This window comes from Arachis hypogaea, chromosome 17 (genome assembly GCF_003086295.3).
Source record: "Arachis hypogaea cultivar Tifrunner chromosome 17, arahy.Tifrunner.gnm2.J5K5, whole genome shotgun sequence".
Lineage (NCBI taxonomy): Eukaryota > Viridiplantae > Streptophyta > Magnoliopsida > Fabales > Fabaceae > Arachis > Arachis hypogaea.
In genome coordinates, this window is record NC_092052.1 from 37,322,618 (window position 1) to 37,343,256 (window position 20,639).

Genomic DNA, 20,639 nt, shown 5'->3' on the forward strand with positions numbered 1-20,639 from the left:
CCAGCGTGAGTGGAGGTGGCCTGATCATGCTATGGACGATGATTACGACGCCAGTCCCGTTACAGGCGGACGACGAGTCCAGGGAGGTAGGGCGAGGGGGCGTGCTGACCGTGGGGTCGACGACGAGGATCAGCATGGGCACGTTGGCGGGGGTGGTTCAGGGGCTGTTGCAGCTGCGGGTACTAGTACACACGATGGCGGTCATGGGGGTGAGTGGTATGGTACAGGGATGGGTGACGGGGCTGACACGGGTGACGCTGGACTTGGATCAGGCCCTCTTGGACATTACTTCGTTGGTGTGCCAGCCGATGACCAGCCTGAGCAGAGGGGTACACCTTGGGTTATCCCGGGATCACAGTGGCCAGACTTTATTGGGTCAAACACGCTTGTTGGGGACTTCGGGAGTCCACGCTTCCTAGAGGAGATCATCGCCATCATGCAGGGGGACGTCACTCCCCGCAGTGGTGGTCAGACCTCAGGCACACAGGCCCCGTTAGATGTTGATCTGAACGAGCCTCCATCCTCATCCGCTGGTCACCAGTTCTGTCTCGGAGGTACCCCTCCATCCGCCTTCACCGCTGCATCAGAGTCTGTCGCAGGGCCGTCTGCGGCACCCCTGCATGTTGCGCCACCTGCACAGCCTGCCCCGCAGGAGGATGGGGATGACATCGAGGATGAGGAGCCGTTTATCCGCCGAGGTCAGAGGGCACGGGTAGCCCGTCGCTGTGGTACTGGATCGCATCTGTTTAGATGATTTACGTTTCATGTATTTTGTTCCCTATGGTTCAATCATGTATGATAGTGATATGTACTTTTCTTGTTATGTTGTAGTCTGTTTACCTATGTTGTTTGTTATTTGTGTTGTGGGACATTGACTATTTATAATCATTGAATCATGAAACAGTTTAGTGTTTACTTTTACTTATTAAAATTTGCATCTACGGAACTTGTAGCAGTATTCATAATGAAAGACAACATATTCATTACTACTCGCAACAATCAAAGTACAATGTATAAAGATCAACCAGTTACATACGTGCTCAAACATTGCATCTAACAGGAAAACTTAAATGTAAATAATACTAACACTAACAACATGCCCACTAATGGCGCCCTGTCTGAGACGATCCTCCAACCTGTGGGCAACAACGTCGTGTGTGTCCGGGTTGGCGACATAGGCCGCACCTCTTTGGCCGATTCGGATCTGCCTCGTCCATATTCGTCCGTATCCTTGTGGATCTAGGATGATCCTCTCTCGCACGCATCTTGTTAGGGTCCGGAATCACCGTGGACCCGTCGTAAGGTGGCCAGAAGCCCTCCGGGATCGGAGGTGTGAATCCCATCCGATACACACTGAACACCGAGCTAATCTGATAGACGCTGTGAACGTAAGAGGTCCAGGTGACCCGTGCGTAGGCACAGCATGCAAGTGCGTGCTGACACGGGAAATGAAGCACTTGGAAGTACCCACAGTCACATGTCCGAGAGGCAAGTGATACTCTGTAAGTACCCAAGGAGAAAGAACCAGTCGGAGTGGTCTCTGCTACGGTGAACTCGGAGTTATCCCGGTCATACAACGTCACCGTGAAGCACCTGGCTGTCTTCAAGTTGGCCTCAATACACTTCACCAAATGCTTACTGAATTGTTGTCCGGTTCCCATCTGGGCCTCAGCCTCTCTCCCCTTGCGAACAAAGAGTTCCGCAAGCCTACCATATGTTGCCTTCACCAGGGATGCTACAGGGAGATTTCTGACCCCCTTGAGGATTGAGTTCACACACTCGGAGATGTTCGTCGTCATGTGACCGAATCTCCACCCCTCATCACGATGCTGAGTCCACAAGGAGTAATCAATCCGGTTCGCCCACTCACACATCGCCGGGTCTTCAGACCACAGAATATCAAACCAGTAATCAAATTCAACCTCGGTCTTCGCATACGCCGCATTCACTAGAAGCCTCCTAGCATCTTTGCCCTTGAAGGTAAGGGCAAAATTAGCCGCTACGTGTCGTATGCAGAATGCACGGTACGTAGATGGCGGTAACCAACCTCCGTTAGGGGCCTCCGCGCCTTGATGCCGTTGTGCCTGTCCGATATAACCAGCAGACCGGGCTGCGGGGTCACGTGCTGTCGAAGATGCGAGAGAAAGAATGTCCAGGACTCTGCATTCTCACCCTCTACTAGTGCGAATGCGACAGGTAGAATGTTGGAGTTCCCGTCCTGTGCAATCGCGATGAGCAACGTTCCCCCATACTTCCCATACAGATGTGTGCCGTCAATGCTGAATAGCGGCTTGCAATGACGGAATGCCTCGATGCACGGAGGGAAAGTCCAAAAAAGTCTGTGGAAATACGCTTGAGACTCGTCCACCTGTCCTCCAACTCGAACTGGGCTCGTCCTGAGGACCGCAACACTTCCAGGCATCGTCAGCTAGACACCCAACACCCACCTAGGTATGTCGTTGTATGACTCATCACAGTCACCGTAGATGAGGGCAATAGCCTTCTGCTTTGCCATCCATACCCTCCTGTAAGTCGGCCTAAAACCAAAGTGCGCTGCCGTGGCGTTTAGGAGCACCTTTATGCTCACGGATGCGTCAGCCCTAACCATTGGCATAATGAACGCCGAAATCACATGATAATCCAAACTCCTGTGGTCACTCGAGATGGATGTGGACAGGCAAGTGTGAGGTCCATTGTACCGTTTGACCTCCCAAATGCCCTTGCGCTTCCGGAGACTCAGTCGAATCAACCATGTGCACCCATTCCCAAACTCGGAACACTTGCCCACATACCGGCGGTGATCGGACTCCACCACCTTGTACTGTACCCCTCGCCGGATGCTGTAAGTCTTCACACTTAACAGGGCCTCGTCTTTATCCTGGAATTGCTGACCAACCTGGAACTCTGTCAGACCAGCAGTCCCTTCCGCATCTCTAGCTCCGAATCCAACAGCGTGCCCTAAAACCCCCCTCATGCCTCATGGCGTCCAGGTCCAACGAGGAAAAATGTGGTGGATACTGCTGTGTGCCAGAGCTAGAACCACCGCCCACCAATGCAGGACCAGTCGCTCTAACCTCGTCGCCGCTGTCATCCTCAATCGTATCCGGCTCGACGTCGTCCTCATCTGCATCACCCAAGACTCCGTCTCCGACGCCAACCGGTTGAATGCCCTGTAAAGCGTTCGGCAGAATATCAAAGGATCCTACCTCGTCGCCTACGCCGTCATTCAGATCAACAGCAAAAGACGGGGAGGCGACAAGTTGGACCGCTGGCTCGTACACTGGGACGGAGGTAGAAGCCACAGCAGCCATGGAACTGGAACCAGCTGCCGTGGCTACATTGGTGGTATTCCGGTTCGAACCCCCTGAGCTGGATACCACATCAATCAGCTTTGCCAGCAATTCTGGTGTCCTCACCTCCGGAAACTGCCTCCGACAAAGAAACATGACTTGTAGGTCCTCATCACTACCAATCGTGAGACAATCATACTTCATCGTATCGTGCAGGATCGTGACTGGAATGCGATAGAAAAACTTCTTAACCCGCTTCACACCTTCCATGCCAAGTTTCATCAGCACAGATCTAACAAGGTCATCATAACTCGTCGTTGGATTCACGACAATACAGAGAGGATCCTTATCTGTGAACTTCACTCCGGAACGAGTTTTCATCTTAATGGATCCTCTGTGGTGAACCAGAACAACAAAACTCTCCTCACTAGCCATCTTACTCCATCTAATGAGACCAACTCACGTTTACAACCCTATATATACTGCCCTGTCTACCACTAAATCGAACCATACTGGTTCGAATTAGTTGTAGTGTAATTCGAACCATCTTGGTTCGAATTACATGACGCAGCATCTCTCCCTATAATTCGAACCAGCTTGATTCGAATTATATGTTGCAGTTTCTCCCTCTGTAATTCGAACCAGCTTGGTTCGAATTACTTGAACCAGCTACTCTCCATGTAATTCGAACTGGCTTGGTTCGAATTATTAAGGATTCGAGTTCGAACCACATTGGTTCGAATTATATAAATATATGATTTGGCTCATTGCTGAAACGAATTTCACTTTGGCTTATTTAGGTAGTTTGCAACTTCCCTTGGCTTATTCTAGTTTTTTGCCCTAAAATTTATGTGTATTTGTTAAGAAATTTTGGTATATATGCATAATTCAAAACTCTTTCTCTTTCTCTTTATCTTCTTTTTTTTTATTTATTCATCTTTTTTTTCTTGTTTTACCTTCTCAAGTTTTTTCTTGTTTTACTCTCTTAACAAGAATAAAAACAAAAAAAATCAAATAAAGAAAAAGAAAAAACATATAATGCTATAAAATTACTAGAAAGAGGATAAAACTACATTTATTCAACTAAAAGAAAGAAAGAAATAAGGGAAAAACAAAGAAGAAAAAATAAAACATTAAAGAAGACATTTTTGTACTTTTGTAGCAAAATTTTGGTATAAAAACTAAGAAATTTATATGTATTTGTTAATAAATTTCGATGTATTTTATTTATGATAAATTCTGTATAATTCAAAACTTTTTCTCTTCCTCCTCCTCATCTGCTGCTTCTTCTTCTTCTTTTTCATCATTATCTTCTTCTTTTTTCTTATTTATCTTTTCATTCTTGTTTTACCTTTTTAAGTTTATTTCTTGATTTACTATCTTAATAAAAATAAAAACAAAAAAAATCAAACAAAGAAGAAAAAAACACATATGCTGTAAAATTACTAGGAACAGAATAAACCTACATTCATTTAACTAAAAAAATAAAGAAATAAAAAAAGAAAAATATAGCATTAAAGAAGACATTTTTGTGTTTTTCTAGCAAAATTTCGGTGTAAAAACTAAAAAATCTATGTCTATTTGTTAAGAAATTTCAGTGTATTTTTATTCTTTATCTTCTTCTTCTTATTTTATTTTCTCATAATTCTTCTAGTTTCATTCTCTTGAGATGAATAAAAAAAAAGAAAGAAAATCAATGCTGCAAAATTACTAGGACAAAAATAAAGAGAAAAAAATGCAGCAACAACAGTAGTAATAAAAAAACGACGATGGAGAGAAAACGCAAAAAAGAAAAAGGAGGAATGCGAAAAAGAAGGAGGAAGAAAGCGTAGAAAAAGAAGGAACGCGAATACGAAAAAGGATATATTTACGTTAGTAAAACGCACATGTATACATAGTGTGTGTATTGAAAGTGGTTTTTGTTGGGTTTGGGCCAACTTTTTTTTTCCAAGATAAAATTCATTTCATTAAATGAAAATGAATGGTCCAAAAAAGGACAGCATAACAAGAGAAAGGTTGGAACGATCCAACTTTAGCCATAATACATAATTCAATAGAGGAGAGAAAATCAAAAGGTAAAGTGAATAAAAGTGAAGGAGATCTCCAGGAAGAAAGGTCAAGAACGGTGTCGGTCTTCTCCCATGGCGTGGCGAGCAGCATCAACCAACGGCGTCTCTTATTCTCGAATAGCTTCTCGTTCCGGGTAATCCAAATCTGACATAATACATTTGCTGCGAATTCTTTCTTCTTCGTCGCGTTGCTCACAAATTTCAGATTTTTGTCAAGCTCACTCCACCAAATCCATGGTTCTTCAATTAAAGTTGGAACAGGTAGATTAGTGATTCTCCAAGCCTCAATAGCGTCGGTGCACATCCAGAGGCAATGTGCAACCGTTTCAGGGAACCTGATACATTGCTGACATAATGGACTCACTAATGGAAGTCTTTCACTTAGCCTTTGTTGAACAGGTAGGCCTTTGTGCATAATTTTCCAAAGAAAATTTTTTATCTTGGGTTGGCATTTGATGCTCCAAATATCATACCATAGTTACTTATTTTGACACTATTCTGGCAGAAACTCTAGTGGGGGTGAAAGAATTGGAATGCTAGCTGGTACCCAGACGCTACTGAATAGTATCCATTTTTCTCCTTTAGCCAGGTAACCTCATCATCACCTTGTTGGATTTCAGTGTTTATGATTGCCTCTGCAATATCTAGTCTAAATAGTTCTTGTATTAGTATCTGATTTCCATGATTTGGTTGGTAAAAGTAGGTCTGAAACTCATGTAGGATTGTGCTCTGAATTAGTCTCTGTATTAGGAGTAATAGTCAGATAATCACGAACCCATGAATCTTCTCTTATTCTGATATCTGAACCGCTGCCTAGCCTCCATAGAATACTTTTTTTCAGAACTTTTCTGTCCTTTACTATACTCCTCCATCCTCGGAAAAAGTTTGGACCAACTTATTTAAACTTAATTGTTAGAAAGACTTAGATGTGTAAGAGGATTGTATTTTATAATTAAAATTATTTGTTACTTATGTGATTAGTTTAAACTATTATTATGTACTTATTATTCATTTTATGCTTTATTTGATTATAGTGTAATTTTTTATTATTAATATATTCTCATTGATCCTTATATAAAAATAAAAATAACATTTACCCTTAAACCTGAGAAGTATAATTTTTATAATTTAAGAGCATCTATAATCAATTAATTTTTTTAGTTTAACTTAAAAAGGCAATATAAAAGTTTTTATACGATTATTTTATTATATTTATTCTTTTGTATAACTATTCACATAGTGAAAATAAAAAGTAAAGCTTTTTTTACATAATAATATATAATTGAATATATTTGTAAAATTTTTTTATATTAATAATTTATCAAAATTAAAATTTATTTTTATAATGTTTATAATTTATAAATTAAAAAATATTGTAAATATCTCTTTTGTCTTGAATACATATGGATATTTCTAATATATATGTATATTGTACATATCTTTTTTACTTTATCTAAAATTTTATATTTCTAATCCTTTAATAATTTTGAATAAAATTGTTTTCTAAATAATTTATATAGGTGAAAAATCCTCCATACAAGATAATAAATTACGAAGAATGCTAGGGGATCAGTAATTTTTGTGATTTGTAGCCATCAAATAGTCATCAATGATGGTTTTAATGGTGTGAGATTAGTGTGAGATTTTATCCAATATCTCATTTTTTTTGTTGGTTACATGCTGGCCAGAATTTAACAAAGTTGCTTACCCCTAGACTTTTCCATAAATTACCATTTGGCTTTAAAAAAATATAATTTTTTAATAGAATAAATCTTAAAAGGTTACCATGACAAAATGATTTTCCAAAAATATACTCCGTCTAACAAAATAAACCAACTAATAAACTAACTATCAATGTCTTGATTGATTAAGAGATGAACTTCTATAAAAATAAGGTTAATAATCACATAACTATACATAGATAATTAGAAGTAAGAGTTATTAAAAAAGTTACATAATTAAAGAATACCTAGTTGTACTGTTTATTTTAATCTTATATATTATGCAAAGTTAAACATCAAATATATTTTTTCACTTTTATAATTAGCACTCCTCTATGCTTATGTTTCATTTTCTCCCTTGTTTTTTATATTTTCAATTAGTATATTATGTCGACATAGTATGAAAACTATCACCAATAATTTTTACAAGAGCACCAACCATCCTTAAACCTATGAAAACGATTATTATCTCGCACAATAATTTCTCTACCAACAATTCTTGAGACGAACTTAATGGCACTATGACAATCTGCACAAATCCTAAGATTTTTTGTAATCCGTATGGGAACTCCAAGAGGCAAAGCTATGAGGCCAAAAGCAAGAGCAATCTTTTCACTGTGATACCAAACTTCTGAAGCCTTTTCTTCTTCTTCTAAGTCAAAAAGCGATAAATTGGTGTCAGGAACATACCCAGCTTTTTTCATCTCCTCTTTTAGCTTATCTAGCATTGCATGAATCTCAGAGTTCTTTTCATGAAAATTATCCTTTGCTTGGAAAACATGAACTCTGTTCTTGACAGCAATCCAACTATAGCCAACGTTTTTTTCAATACCTATCTCTTTCATTTCCTTCTTGATAAGAGTAGCATCTTCCCATCTGCATTATGCACCAATTGTAATGTTAAATTAATTGGAAGTGAAATTATTAATTTTCCACTAAAACTTCTTCGATATAGTGATTAAAGGAAGGAAGACTTTGCCAAAATGGTCTTAAACAATTACCTGCCAGCAAATGCAAGCATGTTAGATAGTATTACATAGTTGCCAGAATCATCAGGATCAAGCTCAAATAATTTCTCTGCTGCAATTTTTCCTAACTTTGTTTTCCCATGCATCCTACAAGCCCCAAGTAGAGCTCCCCAGACTGAAATAGTGGCATGAATTGGCATTCTTTTTATAAGTTCATATGCGCGCTCAACAAAACCAGATCTTCCTAAAAGGTCCACAACACACGCATAATGCTCAGAGCCCGGTTCAATTCCATAGTTCACTCTCATAGACTCAAATATCTGCATCCCTCTATCCACTGCCCCAGCTCTACTACAAGCTGATAATATAGAAACTAATGTCACATAACTTGGTGTTATACCACAGTTACCCAATGTCATCTCCTCAAATAGATGCAAAGCCATGTCTACATCACCTTGGTGCGCATATCCACCAATCAGTGCATTCCAAGTTACCAAGTTCCTCGTAGGCATTTCACCAAAGACTTGCTCTGCATTCTCGATGCTTCCACATTTTCCATACATGTCAACAAGTGTACTCCCAACAAATATATTCTCCTCGACGCATGCTTTGACAGAGAGTGCATGTACTGTCCTGCCCAATTCAAGCCCTCCAAGCTCAGCACAAGCACTAATCACACTTGATATCATGAAATCCGTTGGTTCAACACCTTCTTCCCTAGCTCGCATGAAGACCATGCAAGCCCTCTCTTCCTCGTGGTTTTTCACAAGAGCAGCAAGCATAGAACACCAAGAAACAACATTCTTCCACCCAATTCTGCTAAAAACTATTTCAGCAGATATGATATCCCCACACTTTCCATAGAAATCAACAAGCCCATTCGAAACAGAGACATCCTCTCTGTATCCACCACGAATTACAAAAGCATGCAACTGACGCCCGAGCTCCAAACTTGACATGTCAGAACACGCATTAAGAAATGCACAGAATGTGATCGAATTCGGCTCTCCATTCAGGCAAAGTAACTCCTTGAATGCACCTATAGCATCCAAAGACTTTCCATCAAGCACTGCATTGGAAATATAAGCATTCCATGTGGCCAAATTTCTGTCAGGCATTTCATCAAACATCTTGCGAGCATCAATTAGAAGACCAGTTTTACTGTACATATCGAAGGCACTGCACCCAACAAAGACATCATAAATCATGCCACCCTTTAACGCAAGGGCGGCGTGAACCTGTTTCCCAGTAATAGGCATCTGCAGAGAAGACAAAGCTTTAAAGACGCACGGGAAAGTGAAGTCATTGGGGCGAATGCACTCACGGCGCATGTTAGAGAAGTGGTGGAGGGCAGAGACAAAATGGGCATTGCGAACGCAGCCGGAAATGAGGGAAGTCCAAGTGACGACAGTGCGAGTGTTGGTGAGAGAGAGAACGTGTTGGGCATAGGTAAGATGGTCGAGTTTGGAGTACATGTTGACTAGATGGTTGCAAAGGAAGGAAGGGAGAGGGGTGTGGTGGGTCTTGAGAATTTGTGCATGGACAGCACGACCAAATAAGGAACAGTGGCTTGCAACAGGCGACTCCAGCAAGCTGCCAAGGAAGTTCGAATGCTGCACCACCACCATGTTAATGACTTAATGTGTTATGCAACTTATCAAACTAAGATTTTTTTTTGTTGGTTGCCTTCATTGCTTTTAATCATTCTATGTACCACCCCCATTTTTTCTACTTTCTTTTCAGAGTGATACTGATACAACATCTAAGAAGTCAAGAAAATTATAGATGAATGTGTTTTTTTTAAAGATAGAAATTCTTTAACTCGCAATCTCTAAATGAACGTAGAAAGATTATGTCATTTGAATTATAATTCATTAATTTATAGGTGAATATTTGTTACGTATTAACTAAAAAATAAATTATATATATTATTTTTGTAATTAAATTACCTATTAATTTATTTATTTAGATAAAAAATTAAAATTAATTTTTCTATTAATCAAAATATCATAAATGTTTTGGATACCTGCATTCACCGCTGCTGGTAAGTTCCCATCCCCCGTAGGACTAGTGTCCCTATATACTATATATACAATATAGAGTTGATCCACTACTTTTTTTTTGACAACATCTACAGCTACTTTTGTTACAGTAGTTTCCATATATACTTATGATACAGTGGATTAAAATTTCTTTTACATAATCTTTTATATTTTAAAAGATAATTTATTTTTTATTTATTATTAATTATTTTTATATGAAAAATAAAATAAATATAAAAGAGAGGTATATATATTATTTTTAAATTATAAAACAATATAATTTTATACTAAAGATTTTCATGATTGTTATATATGTTCTAAGTTTTTTAATTTTGTCTTCTATGTTTCGGTGTTTTCAGTTATTAATAATGAGTTGTTTTTCAATTTGTTTTTAAATTATAATTTTTTTTTTGCTATGTATCTAGATGTTGTTGACACCATCACTTAATTTTCGTTAACTTATAATGTATATAATTTTTTACCTATGAAAATTTTAAAAACAACTTGACATGTTTAAAATCATGAGTACTCAATTGTACTCTATTATATTTTTTTCTTAGACTTTTTTTTTACTTTTTTGTTGTGCTTCATTAATTAATTAGGAAAGATATATCAATTTTAAATTTATTAATTTTACGGAGGTAAATCTTGTATATATCAATAACTATTTATTAACAAATAAGATCTATTTTATGCCAACTCATATGTATGGATGTTGCATTATACCAAAAAAGTGAAAAACTTTCTTTTTAATCCCTTTCAATTATTTTATATAAATATTTTAATCTCATAAAATCATAGCTATTCAATAATTTAATTTTTTTTAAGTGACTAAACAATCTTAGAAAGGATCCCATATATACTATACATCAAGTTTGAACTAAGGCTAATAAACTTTAACAAACACTATAATTTTCGAAAAAGCCAATGTGATCTCTTTTAGGCTTAAAAGTGATTAATATCATAGCATAATTTAATTTTTGCTCTCTCTTTAATAATTTATTTTCAATGGTCTATTTATTTTTTTTTAAAATAAATGTTATTTTATTAATATAAAATAAAAGTGTTTCCATAAGGAAATACAAAAGGATTGGGTATTCCCATATATCACCAACTGTGACTGAGTTTAGAAAAGAGTAAAGTAAGAGTAAAGAAAATTAGCAGCATTTATCAGGTATGGCTCACGAGTTCACGCACTAAATTGCTTGCTTCTTTCATTATCTCTAGTGACAGGCTTATTACGTTCTCAAAAATACACCAATTCCTCGCTTTCCATGTGCTATAACACAGCGCCGCTATGAGGAGGGTCTTTTGTCTACCGTCGAATTGAGCCGCTGTCCAGGATAAGACTCGTTGCCACCAATTGAAAAAGGTCTCTTCTTCTCTCATCTATAGGTCAGGGGTTATTAACATTGGAACAAAGCATTAACATCGAGCATTGGAACAAAGCATGAGAATGGTCTATTTATTTAGATCTTGAGGAAAAATAAATAAAATTTGTACGATTTATTAACATTTAAGATAGATTGAATTCCAATTCAAAAAAATTTATTGGTACCAATTAAAAATAAATTTTAGGATTATATAATTTGTATAAAAATATTAAAATATAACTAAAAATATTTGTTTAAAGATATTAAAATATAACTAACATCATTAGTAATAAAAATTTAAGACTTCACAAGTTAAAAACAAGAGTTTGTATCATTCTTTTATTTTTTTTTTTGTATAATAACTTAAAATATAACTATAAATAATTAGTCTTTTGTTTATTAAACTATATAATTTAATATATTAAGAAGCACTTATCAAAAATATTTATTATTGCATAATTTTACAATTCCAGTATTAATTATTCGGATAAAAAGTTATATATAATTTTAATTAATTTATAATATTTTTATTATGATTTTGTAAATTTTTTCAGTTATATAATTTTAAAAAAGCACTCAATATTTTTTAGACAAATAATATGCATCATCAATACTATTTAACTAATTTTTTAGTTAAATCATTGAATTCAATTTTCATGGTGCAACTAATATTTATATGTTTCTTTACAAACATCGAATATATTTTTGTCTACTGTATATTAACTTAAGATAAGTATATAATGTTAAAGATTTAATAAATGTATCCTGTGATGTAAGTAAAAAGAAAAAAAATAACAAAATGATATTTATAATGTTTGAGGCTAATTTGTATCATCTTAATTTTTTTTATAAACAACCAAGTTATATTAATTTGTTTTTTCTTAGTTAAACATAGTGAATTTTGATATTTTAAAATTGCCACATAAATTAAAAATGCATGATTGATTAATTAATTATTGTGCTAACTGAGCAATGGGATTTTTATAAAATATAAATATAAAAATAAATTGTAAAGGTAGTAATTTGACATTATATGATTGATGATATAATTCAAGTCACATTAACGCTATAGGAGTATTTGGAGTAAACTTTTCATTTATTTCTTTTATTTTTCTTTTAGTTTTAATTTATTTTATTGCTTTTCCTTTCTTTTCAAGTATTTTAATTTCTTTTAAACTTCAATTTTATTTGCTTTTGTTATTTAAAGTTCTGGTTTGTTTTTCAACTTCCCATTTGTTTTACTTTCGTATCATTACGTTATTTTATTTTTAATTCCTTTTTCTTCTAAGTATTTTATTTCCAAGTTTTACCTCCTTTCCATTTTAAACTTTATTTTCTTGTACGTTATTTATTACGATTATGGTTTTATTTGCTAAAATTTGTCACAAGTATTTTAATACAGTTTGATTTTGACACTCTGTCGAAATTAACAAAAATCAAGTGAAATAATCCTATAAAATGTATACATATTGTTAAGCTAATTAAAGTTTGACTTAAGGATTATCACAAATATTCAAAGAGAGTGGATCCCCTCACTTTTTTTTTTTCAATTATTTGATAAAATATAATCTCTCACTATTTAATATCTTTTCTCACATGCTTTTTCTTAATCTCACTTAAAGAGTGTAAAATAAAAAATCACACTTAAACAAATAATTGAAAAAAAATTGAAAAAATCCATTTTCAAATTCAAGAGTATTGATTAATCCAAAATAATTTTAAAATTTTATTTTTGTTATTTGTTTGTGGTCAATTATAAATTTATTTTCTAATATTTTTGTATTCTATTTTTACAAAGTTAAGTTATTTTATTAATTTTAGATTTCTTAAATTTCTTTGTGTTGATTAAACATTTGTTAGTATTTTGATAAATTTGATTTCTATGCCACCATTAGCAAATTTCAAATATCCATTATATAACGCAATAATTCTCATGACTTATGTACAATGCAAGCAGAGGAGGCGCTTGACAATTTCATGTTACTATAAAAATTTGTATAACCAATTGCTTGTTCCAACCAATCAACATGTTGAACCAGGTATATTCAGTTTCCATTCCTCAAATGCCAAACACAAGAATAGAACACTATTTGATTGACAACTCTAAATGATTAGAATGACACAACGGATTGAGGATGCGGTGATGACTGAAACTGAGACACTGCTGTGTCATTTTCTTCATTCTCATTAAAAGCAATTGGTTTTACACAAAAATCCTTCCTGCAATTCCAAATAACATTATAATCAACTATTTTCAACTACATAAGAATTTTTGTCAATGATTTAAGCAAGGTATAAATTAATTTTTGTCATAATAACTTCGATGTTAGCATAACTGAATAAGCAGGGTAGAAACTCAGGTGCAACCAACTTGACGTGAAGTTGACAACTGAGAGCCGTTAGATAAAAATTTAGTCAAATCATTCAAATTATTTAACGGCTCACAGCTATTAACTTCACGTGAAGTTGACAGCACTTGAGTTTTCACCAATAAGCATACCTTTGAGATATGGAACTCTCCTCGGACAACGCTTTCTCCAACCTTTCTTCAAATGGCGTTGCATGCCAGTTCACTTTCTGATCCTGAAAAGTGAAAAATCAGCAAAATCAGGAGCAATATCAAGCTTTAAAACTCAAATAGGAAAAGAAAAAAATGTTGATAATATAAGTCATACTTCCTTGTACTTATTGGTTGAGTTTGGTATCCCATTACCATCCCACCACTTAGGAGGAGGGAAATGAGATTCCTCGTCTTCGGTCCAATGCGCAGCAACCATTCCAATGATAGGCCTATCAGATGGAGCTTTGCGAATATGACTATTCGCCATTTCCATTCTCTTGTTTCTCTCCTCTAGAATTACGGACGCCGGCTTCAGCCATGAAGACAAGCTTTCTTCCACCTTTGATTCATTTTCATTCAAGACTTTCTTTGATTTTTCATTCTCTGCCTGCTTGGGATACCGAAATTGCGACTGAGCTGTCTCAAAGACAGTTCCTGGTGTTTGCATTTCATCAGGTAGCTTCAAAGGGATGGGATAAGGTGATAATTTATATTCACCCTCCTTATTTGGGGGTTCTGTTTTCATCATATGCCATACACCACAATCAAATGTATCATAGGTTGATGATTCAATTTCACATTCAAAATGTACACACTTGTTTCACATTCAAGAAGTTGTTTTCTTAGTCATACCTGAAGCATGAAGGTTCCCTGTCTTGCTTCCTTCACTAGAATCAAGAGAGTCACGTCTAGTATTTTGTGTATTGGAGATACAGCTGCAAAAGAAAGGAAATTAACTTTCGAGAAAAATCTTGGTGTGTTTTTTCAATAGAGCATTCTAAAATTTTGAAGAATTTAAAGTGATATGTAACTAAATTGCCATAATTCAATTACATGTAATTTTGGCAACACCTCTGTTGAAGACCTTCAACCTTTTAAATTAAAAAAAAAAAGTGTGATTAAATTAAAAATGCTACCAGATAATATAAAAGTATGACCTTAATTTAAACTATACTTTTTAAGTGTTGTCATAGCCAGCCATAAGATTCACCATTTTAAAATATCTTGTTTATATGCACAACAAGAAAAGATGAAATCCTATATATATATATTTCCAAATTTGATGGCAAATTATTTCCTTTTTACTATCCATCAAGTTTTAAAAGAAGAAAACAAGGAAGGAAATGGGAGAAATTCCCTATCTTATGGGGGTATTCTAAATTCTTTGTTGTGAACTAAACAAAATACCCCATAAAAGTGCTTCTGATTTGTAAAATTGATTTTATTAATATCAGAACAAATAATTTCTAATTAAAGGATTTAAAATACTCTTAAAAAATGCATTCTCTCTTTTTAAATTCTTTATCCGAATACACTCTTAATTTTGGAAATCAAATGTATAATTTTGACATTCAGAGAAAATCCTTTACTACATAGTAAATGTAAAGTAAGCTCCTGCTGTTCTCAAGATTAAAAAACGGAATATCGATCTCCTATGAAATAGACAAAAATGTGGTTATTCCACATTCACTATAAGACGTGAGCATAAAAAAATTCAAAATATAAATAGATGAACAACCTGCTTGGTGTTTGCTCTAAAGAATCTGTTCTTTTCCCCCAATCTTCAGAACATTTCTTGGGAGTTGGGGGGTTGAATGGTTGATTATCTAGCCGAACTTTATCGGCTGACGTGTTGGGACGCCAAGAATGAAACCTTGAAGGCTCAGAATCTTTGCCACAGGAAGGTGATACTTTCAGCTTCTCAGATGCTTTGAGAAACATGGCCTGTCGAAAAAGGGTTCATGTAATTATACGAAAAAAATTTTATCTACAAGCACCAATCTTAAGAGAGAGAGCCAAAAATTAAATAGTGTTCTAAGTGTTTTTCAAAATTTCTACAAATAGTAATGAGAACATAAACTTCAATCATTATACTACCAAGGTTTCTATGCCCAAGACTGCATACACTTGACTATCTACAAATGTGATAAGTATCCAATGAACCAGCTTACATGCTATCTACAAATTTGTTATCTAGTAGAACAAGGCTTACGCGCTATTGTAGAGAAATTTATCCTCTAAAAAAAGTAGAAAAACATTAACAGAAGAATATCTACAATTGAGAAAGGTTTGGGGTTGGATTTCTAACAATATTGCAGTTCTTTCCATCCATTATATCTTGAAAATACTAAACACTTCATAGAAATTGCAGTTGCTAGAATTAGAAATGACAAAAGGCTCAAATGTGATAGAGGTCGTTATCTTGAAAGACCATTTTCATATATGCCACTATTGCAAGTCCTACATCTATCAAGGATACTTCTCTAGAATGTTTATAAATGAGGAACATCCCTCACTTCTTGAGCTAGCTTTTGGAGTGAGCGAGGCCTAATCAGTTATGATACCACCATTTTTGGTGATCTCAAACTATACAGGTTACCCTGCTAAACTACAAGTCAACAACTGTAGATTCCGAGGTTGTGACATTTCAAAATACACAATCCAATATAAAATCCTCTTAGAATATAAAATATGAAACAACAGGAAAATAGGGTACAGTTGAACATAAAATGAGAGTATTCCAAGAGTTCTGGGATCTAAGTTCCTCCCTATAAACAGAGACACAATCAATTTTTGTTTTTAAATTTATTCTTTTTTATTAAAAATAAAAAGAAGAAGCAGCAAGCTTGAAGTCCTAATTGTGGCTATTGTCGATTGTTTTCAAATATGAGACTAACTGCTACTAGTTGTTTCCCACATTTAGTTTTTCACTAATCATTTCATCTATGAAACATGCTCTCCATTGTCCAGAAACTAGAACTAACTCTAATTGCAAGCTTAGTAGAAAGAAAAAGCATACACCAGCTAACAGCTTCAGCGACTTATCTTGAAGCATTTCCTATAGTATGAAAAATAAACTACATGCCAATATATATTCCTTATTCCATAATCCATACTGCTAAACATGTAAGAACTGTCATAATGCACACCTCATCCTTATGTCCCTTGTCATGAATCTGAGCTCCTGTGCCAAAACTCTTCCCCTCATTGCAAGCAGATTCTTCTCTTACTTTTCAAAAAATTAAGAGCAGAGTACACATTGAAATAAGAGGCCATATGCTCATAATGGTAAACATCAATTCAACAAAATAGAAAAAATAAAAGCCATAAAAGTATCATTAAAAAACAGAAACAAAAGAATTAATTACCTTCAGAGAGAAACAAAGTAGACAGCCGATTTCGAGAGACCACAGCATCCTGGTTTACACACAACAAAATTAGAACCTTGATCAAAAGCAAAATTAAAAGAGTTAATGCTTACTTTGGTCTGGTGTTAATGAGTCCAAATAGTTCCTATGAATAAAAAACATTAGTCAACTTGATCCCTTGATCTTTTTGACTCATTTAACCTGCTACATGGACTAAAAGGGGGACTCGTGCATAAACCTAGAGACCAAGCTAAAGTATTAACCCAGCATTAAAATTCATTGAAAATCAAACAGCTTTACCAGAAACTCTGACAAATTAATCATTCAAAATTCAGCTTATGTATGTCAACAATTTTCAACCATTTGCAAATCCTCCAACAACAATAAGATATTTCCAAAAAATTCCAATACATTCGTAACAATTAACAATATAGAAGACAAAAATAAGTGTTTTTTAATAAAAAAAAAAAAAAGGTTAGGACTGGTTACGTTGGTTTTGGACTGACGAGAAAGCGCTGCGGTGGTGGCGGCGGTGGCAGTAGTGGGAAGGTGACGATTGTCACGGCCTCTAAAGCAAGAAAAGAAGCTACCCATGGTGGCGCGGTAGAAGGATCGGAACACGAACCTCAGAATCAGACCTAACCAGCGCATATCATGCAGAAGAACCAGTAATTATAACGTTCCTTTTCTCTATTTTTCTCTAATTATTTCTTTTAAAAAAAATAGAGTGTAAATTGATAAGGAAGGAAGCAAGAGAGTGTGAGAGAGAGAGAAGGGAAGAGTGAGGAGTGGATTTTGAAATTTGAACTAACAGTGAAGTATGATGAGGAAGGAGGGAGAGGGAAGGAATGGAATTCATATTTCAGGCACACGCTTGGGGTATCTTTTTCCTACGCGCGGATCATTGCTACGGTGGGACGCGCTCATATATCGCGACACGTAGCAGTTTTTGGAGAGTAGGTGACTAGGTGGGTTCAAATTAGCGAAGGCGCGTTGCTAACATTGAATCGATGATTGTGACCGAGACCGAGATCCCTGTCTTAACGCGAATGTTTTTAACTCGAAAATAGGCATTTACTCATGTGCTTATAAAATTAGATAAAACTAGTATTTTTATTTTTTTTTCCACTAAACTACTATTTCTACTTGCTGACAAATTTATTTATGAAATAATTGTTGGGTATATGAAGATCGTAAGATGACAAAATCTTATATTTATGTAGTGGTTTCAAGACACAATTAGATCGCTTTTTTTAAAGAGATATTTGTCCCCACACTTAGTTGCTATAGGGTTAATGATAATACTCTCCCAGTATACAATGAAACCTAAGAATTTCTTAATTAGCAATAGTAAGAAATTCTCAACTCTCTTGAACAAGGAAAATCTCTTAATGGTTGAGTAATTTGTACACTTAGTACGTCATATCTGAAATAGTGAACAAGGACTTATTTATACATATTGCACATAGCAATTATGATTGGTTACGTATACAAATGGTTGTGTCTTTTCTATTGCCAATAGATACAATGTTTTGAATATACACAACTCTTAAAGAGTTGTGTCTCTTTAGCCAATAGACACAATGTTTTGAACATACACAATCCTTAAAAGGTTGTGTCCCTTCAACCAAATGGTACTAAACGGTTAGTAACCGTTTATTAATAATATTAATATTAATATCAATAATATTAATAATATTAATTAATCAAATTTGTAAATACCCTTCAATCCCCTACTATTTACAAAATTTAAATATCATACAAGTATATGCATAAAGAATGTGTCACTAAGATTAAACATTCTTTTAGTGTAAATTTTAAAGTTCTAACGAAGTAATAGGTGTCTAATCGATTAAACCTATACTCCATATGCTAGTACCAAAAATCACACACATTACTTATACCCTCCAAGTTCAAGAGTTTACAATTTTAAGCACTTATATGGCCTTGTGCTCATCCTGGTTTCATGAATATTTACGAGAATAAAACCTCTAAAATTCTCGATTAGAGCGGCACCACTCTTATATTCATATAGGTGGAATCTTTTGATAGATAATATTATCATTCCATTAAGAGTTTAAACTCACCCTCCTAATTTATTATAAATAGCACTAAATTCTATATCTTAGTGCTCCAATTGCTAAATAACTTGTTATTACCCATTAAACCTTGAAACTAGTGGTCTACTAGAATAAGGTTGGGTTCCCATCATTTAGCAATAATAGGTTTTAATCCCATTTTAGCAGTAGTTTCTTTGATTTTATCCCTTGACAAACCTTTAGTCAAAGGGTCTGCTAAATTTCCTTGAGATCTTATATAAGTAATGGTAATTACACCATCATCTATTAGTTGCCTCACAAACTCATGTCTCAAACTTATATGTCTAGACTTTCCATTATAAACCTTGTTATATGCTCGAGACATGGTTGATTCACTATCACAGAAGATTGAAATGGCTGTCGTTTGCTGTGACCACAGCTTTATATCATATAACAAATTTCTTAACCATTCCGCTTCTTTACTTGCGGCTGATAAAGCTACAAACTCAGCCTCCATAGTAGAATGTGTAATACATGTTTGTTTCTTTGAGGCCCAACTTATTGCTCCACCACCTATGGTGAAAATCCATCCTGAAGTGGATTTGTTATCACTAAGATTTGTAATCCAACTTGCGTCGGAATAACCTTCTAAAACTGCGGGATAATCACTATAATGTAATCCCAAGTTTATGGTTTTCTTGAGATAACCAAGAACTCTTGTTATAGCTTTCCAATGTTGATTGCTAGGCTTTCCTGTAAACCTTGATAATTTGCACACAGCAAATGCTATATCAGGTCTAGTATAATGCATTGCATACACATACATTAAACTTCCTATAGCACTAGCATATTCTAATTGTGCTATAGGTCTTCCCATGTTTCCTTCTAATTTAAGATTAGGATCATACGGCGTATTGGATTCTTTAATTGTGAGATGATCAAACTTTTCCAATACCTTTTTAATACAATGAGATTGACTTAAAGTAAAGCCAACTTCATTCTTATGTACCTTTATGCCTAATATTGTATCAACTTCATTCAAATCATTCATCTTGAATTTAGAAGTTAAATACTCTTTCGTTATACGAATTCCTTCTAAATTTGTTCCGATGATTAACATATCATCAACATATAAACAAATAATTACTCCATAATCTTTAGTAAATTTTGAGTAAATACATTTATCCGCACTATTATGTGAGAAACCATTTGATAACACCACTGAATCAAACTTCTCATGCCATTGTTTAGGCGCTTGTTTTAGCCCATACAAAGACTTAATTAATTTGCAAACTTTCTTTTCATTTCCGGGTAGCACATAGCCTTCCGGTTGCTCCATATAAATTTCTTCATTAAGATCTCCATTTAAAAAAGTCGTTTTAACATCCATTTGATGTATATGAAGCTTATGTATGGATGCTAATGCTA

At 35.0% G+C, this 20,639-nt stretch overlaps 2 protein-coding genes across 3 annotated transcripts; both read right to left on the reverse strand.

Annotated features, from left to right (window-relative positions):
• Positions 1–7,369: 7,369 nt before the first annotated feature.
• On the reverse strand, positions 7,370–10,591 carry LOC112767223 (pentatricopeptide repeat-containing protein At4g14850-like). Its single transcript, XM_025813110.2, has 2 exons — positions 8,082–10,591; positions 7,370–7,956 (listed from the first exon to the last, which is right to left on the reverse strand). Exons 1-2 carry the CDS (start codon positions 9,674–9,676, stop codon positions 7,491–7,493), a joined length of 2,061 nt encoding a protein of 686 aa, XP_025668895.1. The 5' UTR covers positions 9,677–10,591; the 3' UTR covers positions 7,370–7,490.
• A 2,763-nt stretch (positions 10,592–13,354) lies between these two features.
• On the reverse strand, positions 13,355–18,199 carry LOC112766620 (protein JASON). 2 transcript variants are annotated; one of them, XM_025812517.3, is made up of 8 exons: positions 17,662–18,199; positions 17,173–17,221; positions 16,954–17,033; positions 15,543–15,748; positions 14,657–14,739; positions 14,139–14,539; positions 13,964–14,046; positions 13,355–13,683 (listed from the first exon to the last, which is right to left on the reverse strand). In XM_025812517.3, the coding sequence occupies exons 1-8, from the start codon at positions 17,821–17,823 to the stop codon at positions 13,575–13,577; spliced, it is 1,173 nt and encodes a 390-aa protein (XP_025668302.1). In that variant the 5' UTR covers positions 17,824–18,199; the 3' UTR covers positions 13,355–13,574. The 2 variants fall into 2 exon arrangements, with proteins under 2 accessions (XP_025668302.1, XP_025668303.1); XM_025812518.3 differs by having other exon boundaries at positions 14,139–14,458; positions 17,662–18,070.
• Between the last annotated feature and the right edge of the window lie 2,440 nt (positions 18,200–20,639).

Coding starts and splice junctions, on each gene's coding strand:
- LOC112766620 (XM_025812517.3), bottom strand. CDS start 17,823: ATGCGCTGGTTAGGTCTGATTCTGAGGTTCGTGTTCCGATCCTTCTAC. Junction 15,749..16,953: donor ACAAGGGACATAAGGATGAG/GTGTGCATTATG, acceptor CTTTTTCGACAG/GCCATGTTTCTCAAAGCATC. Junction 14,540..14,656: donor AGGGAACCTTCATGCTTCAG/GTATGACTAAGA, acceptor TGATGAAAACAG/AACCCCCAAATAAGGAGGGT.
- LOC112767223 (XM_025813110.2), bottom strand. CDS start 9,676: ATGGTGGTGGTGCAGCATTCGAACTTCCTTGGCAGCTTGCTGGAGTCG. Junction 7,957..8,081: donor ATGCTTGCATTTGCTGGCAG/GTAATTGTTTAA, acceptor TGCATAATGCAG/ATGGGAAGATGCTACTCTTA.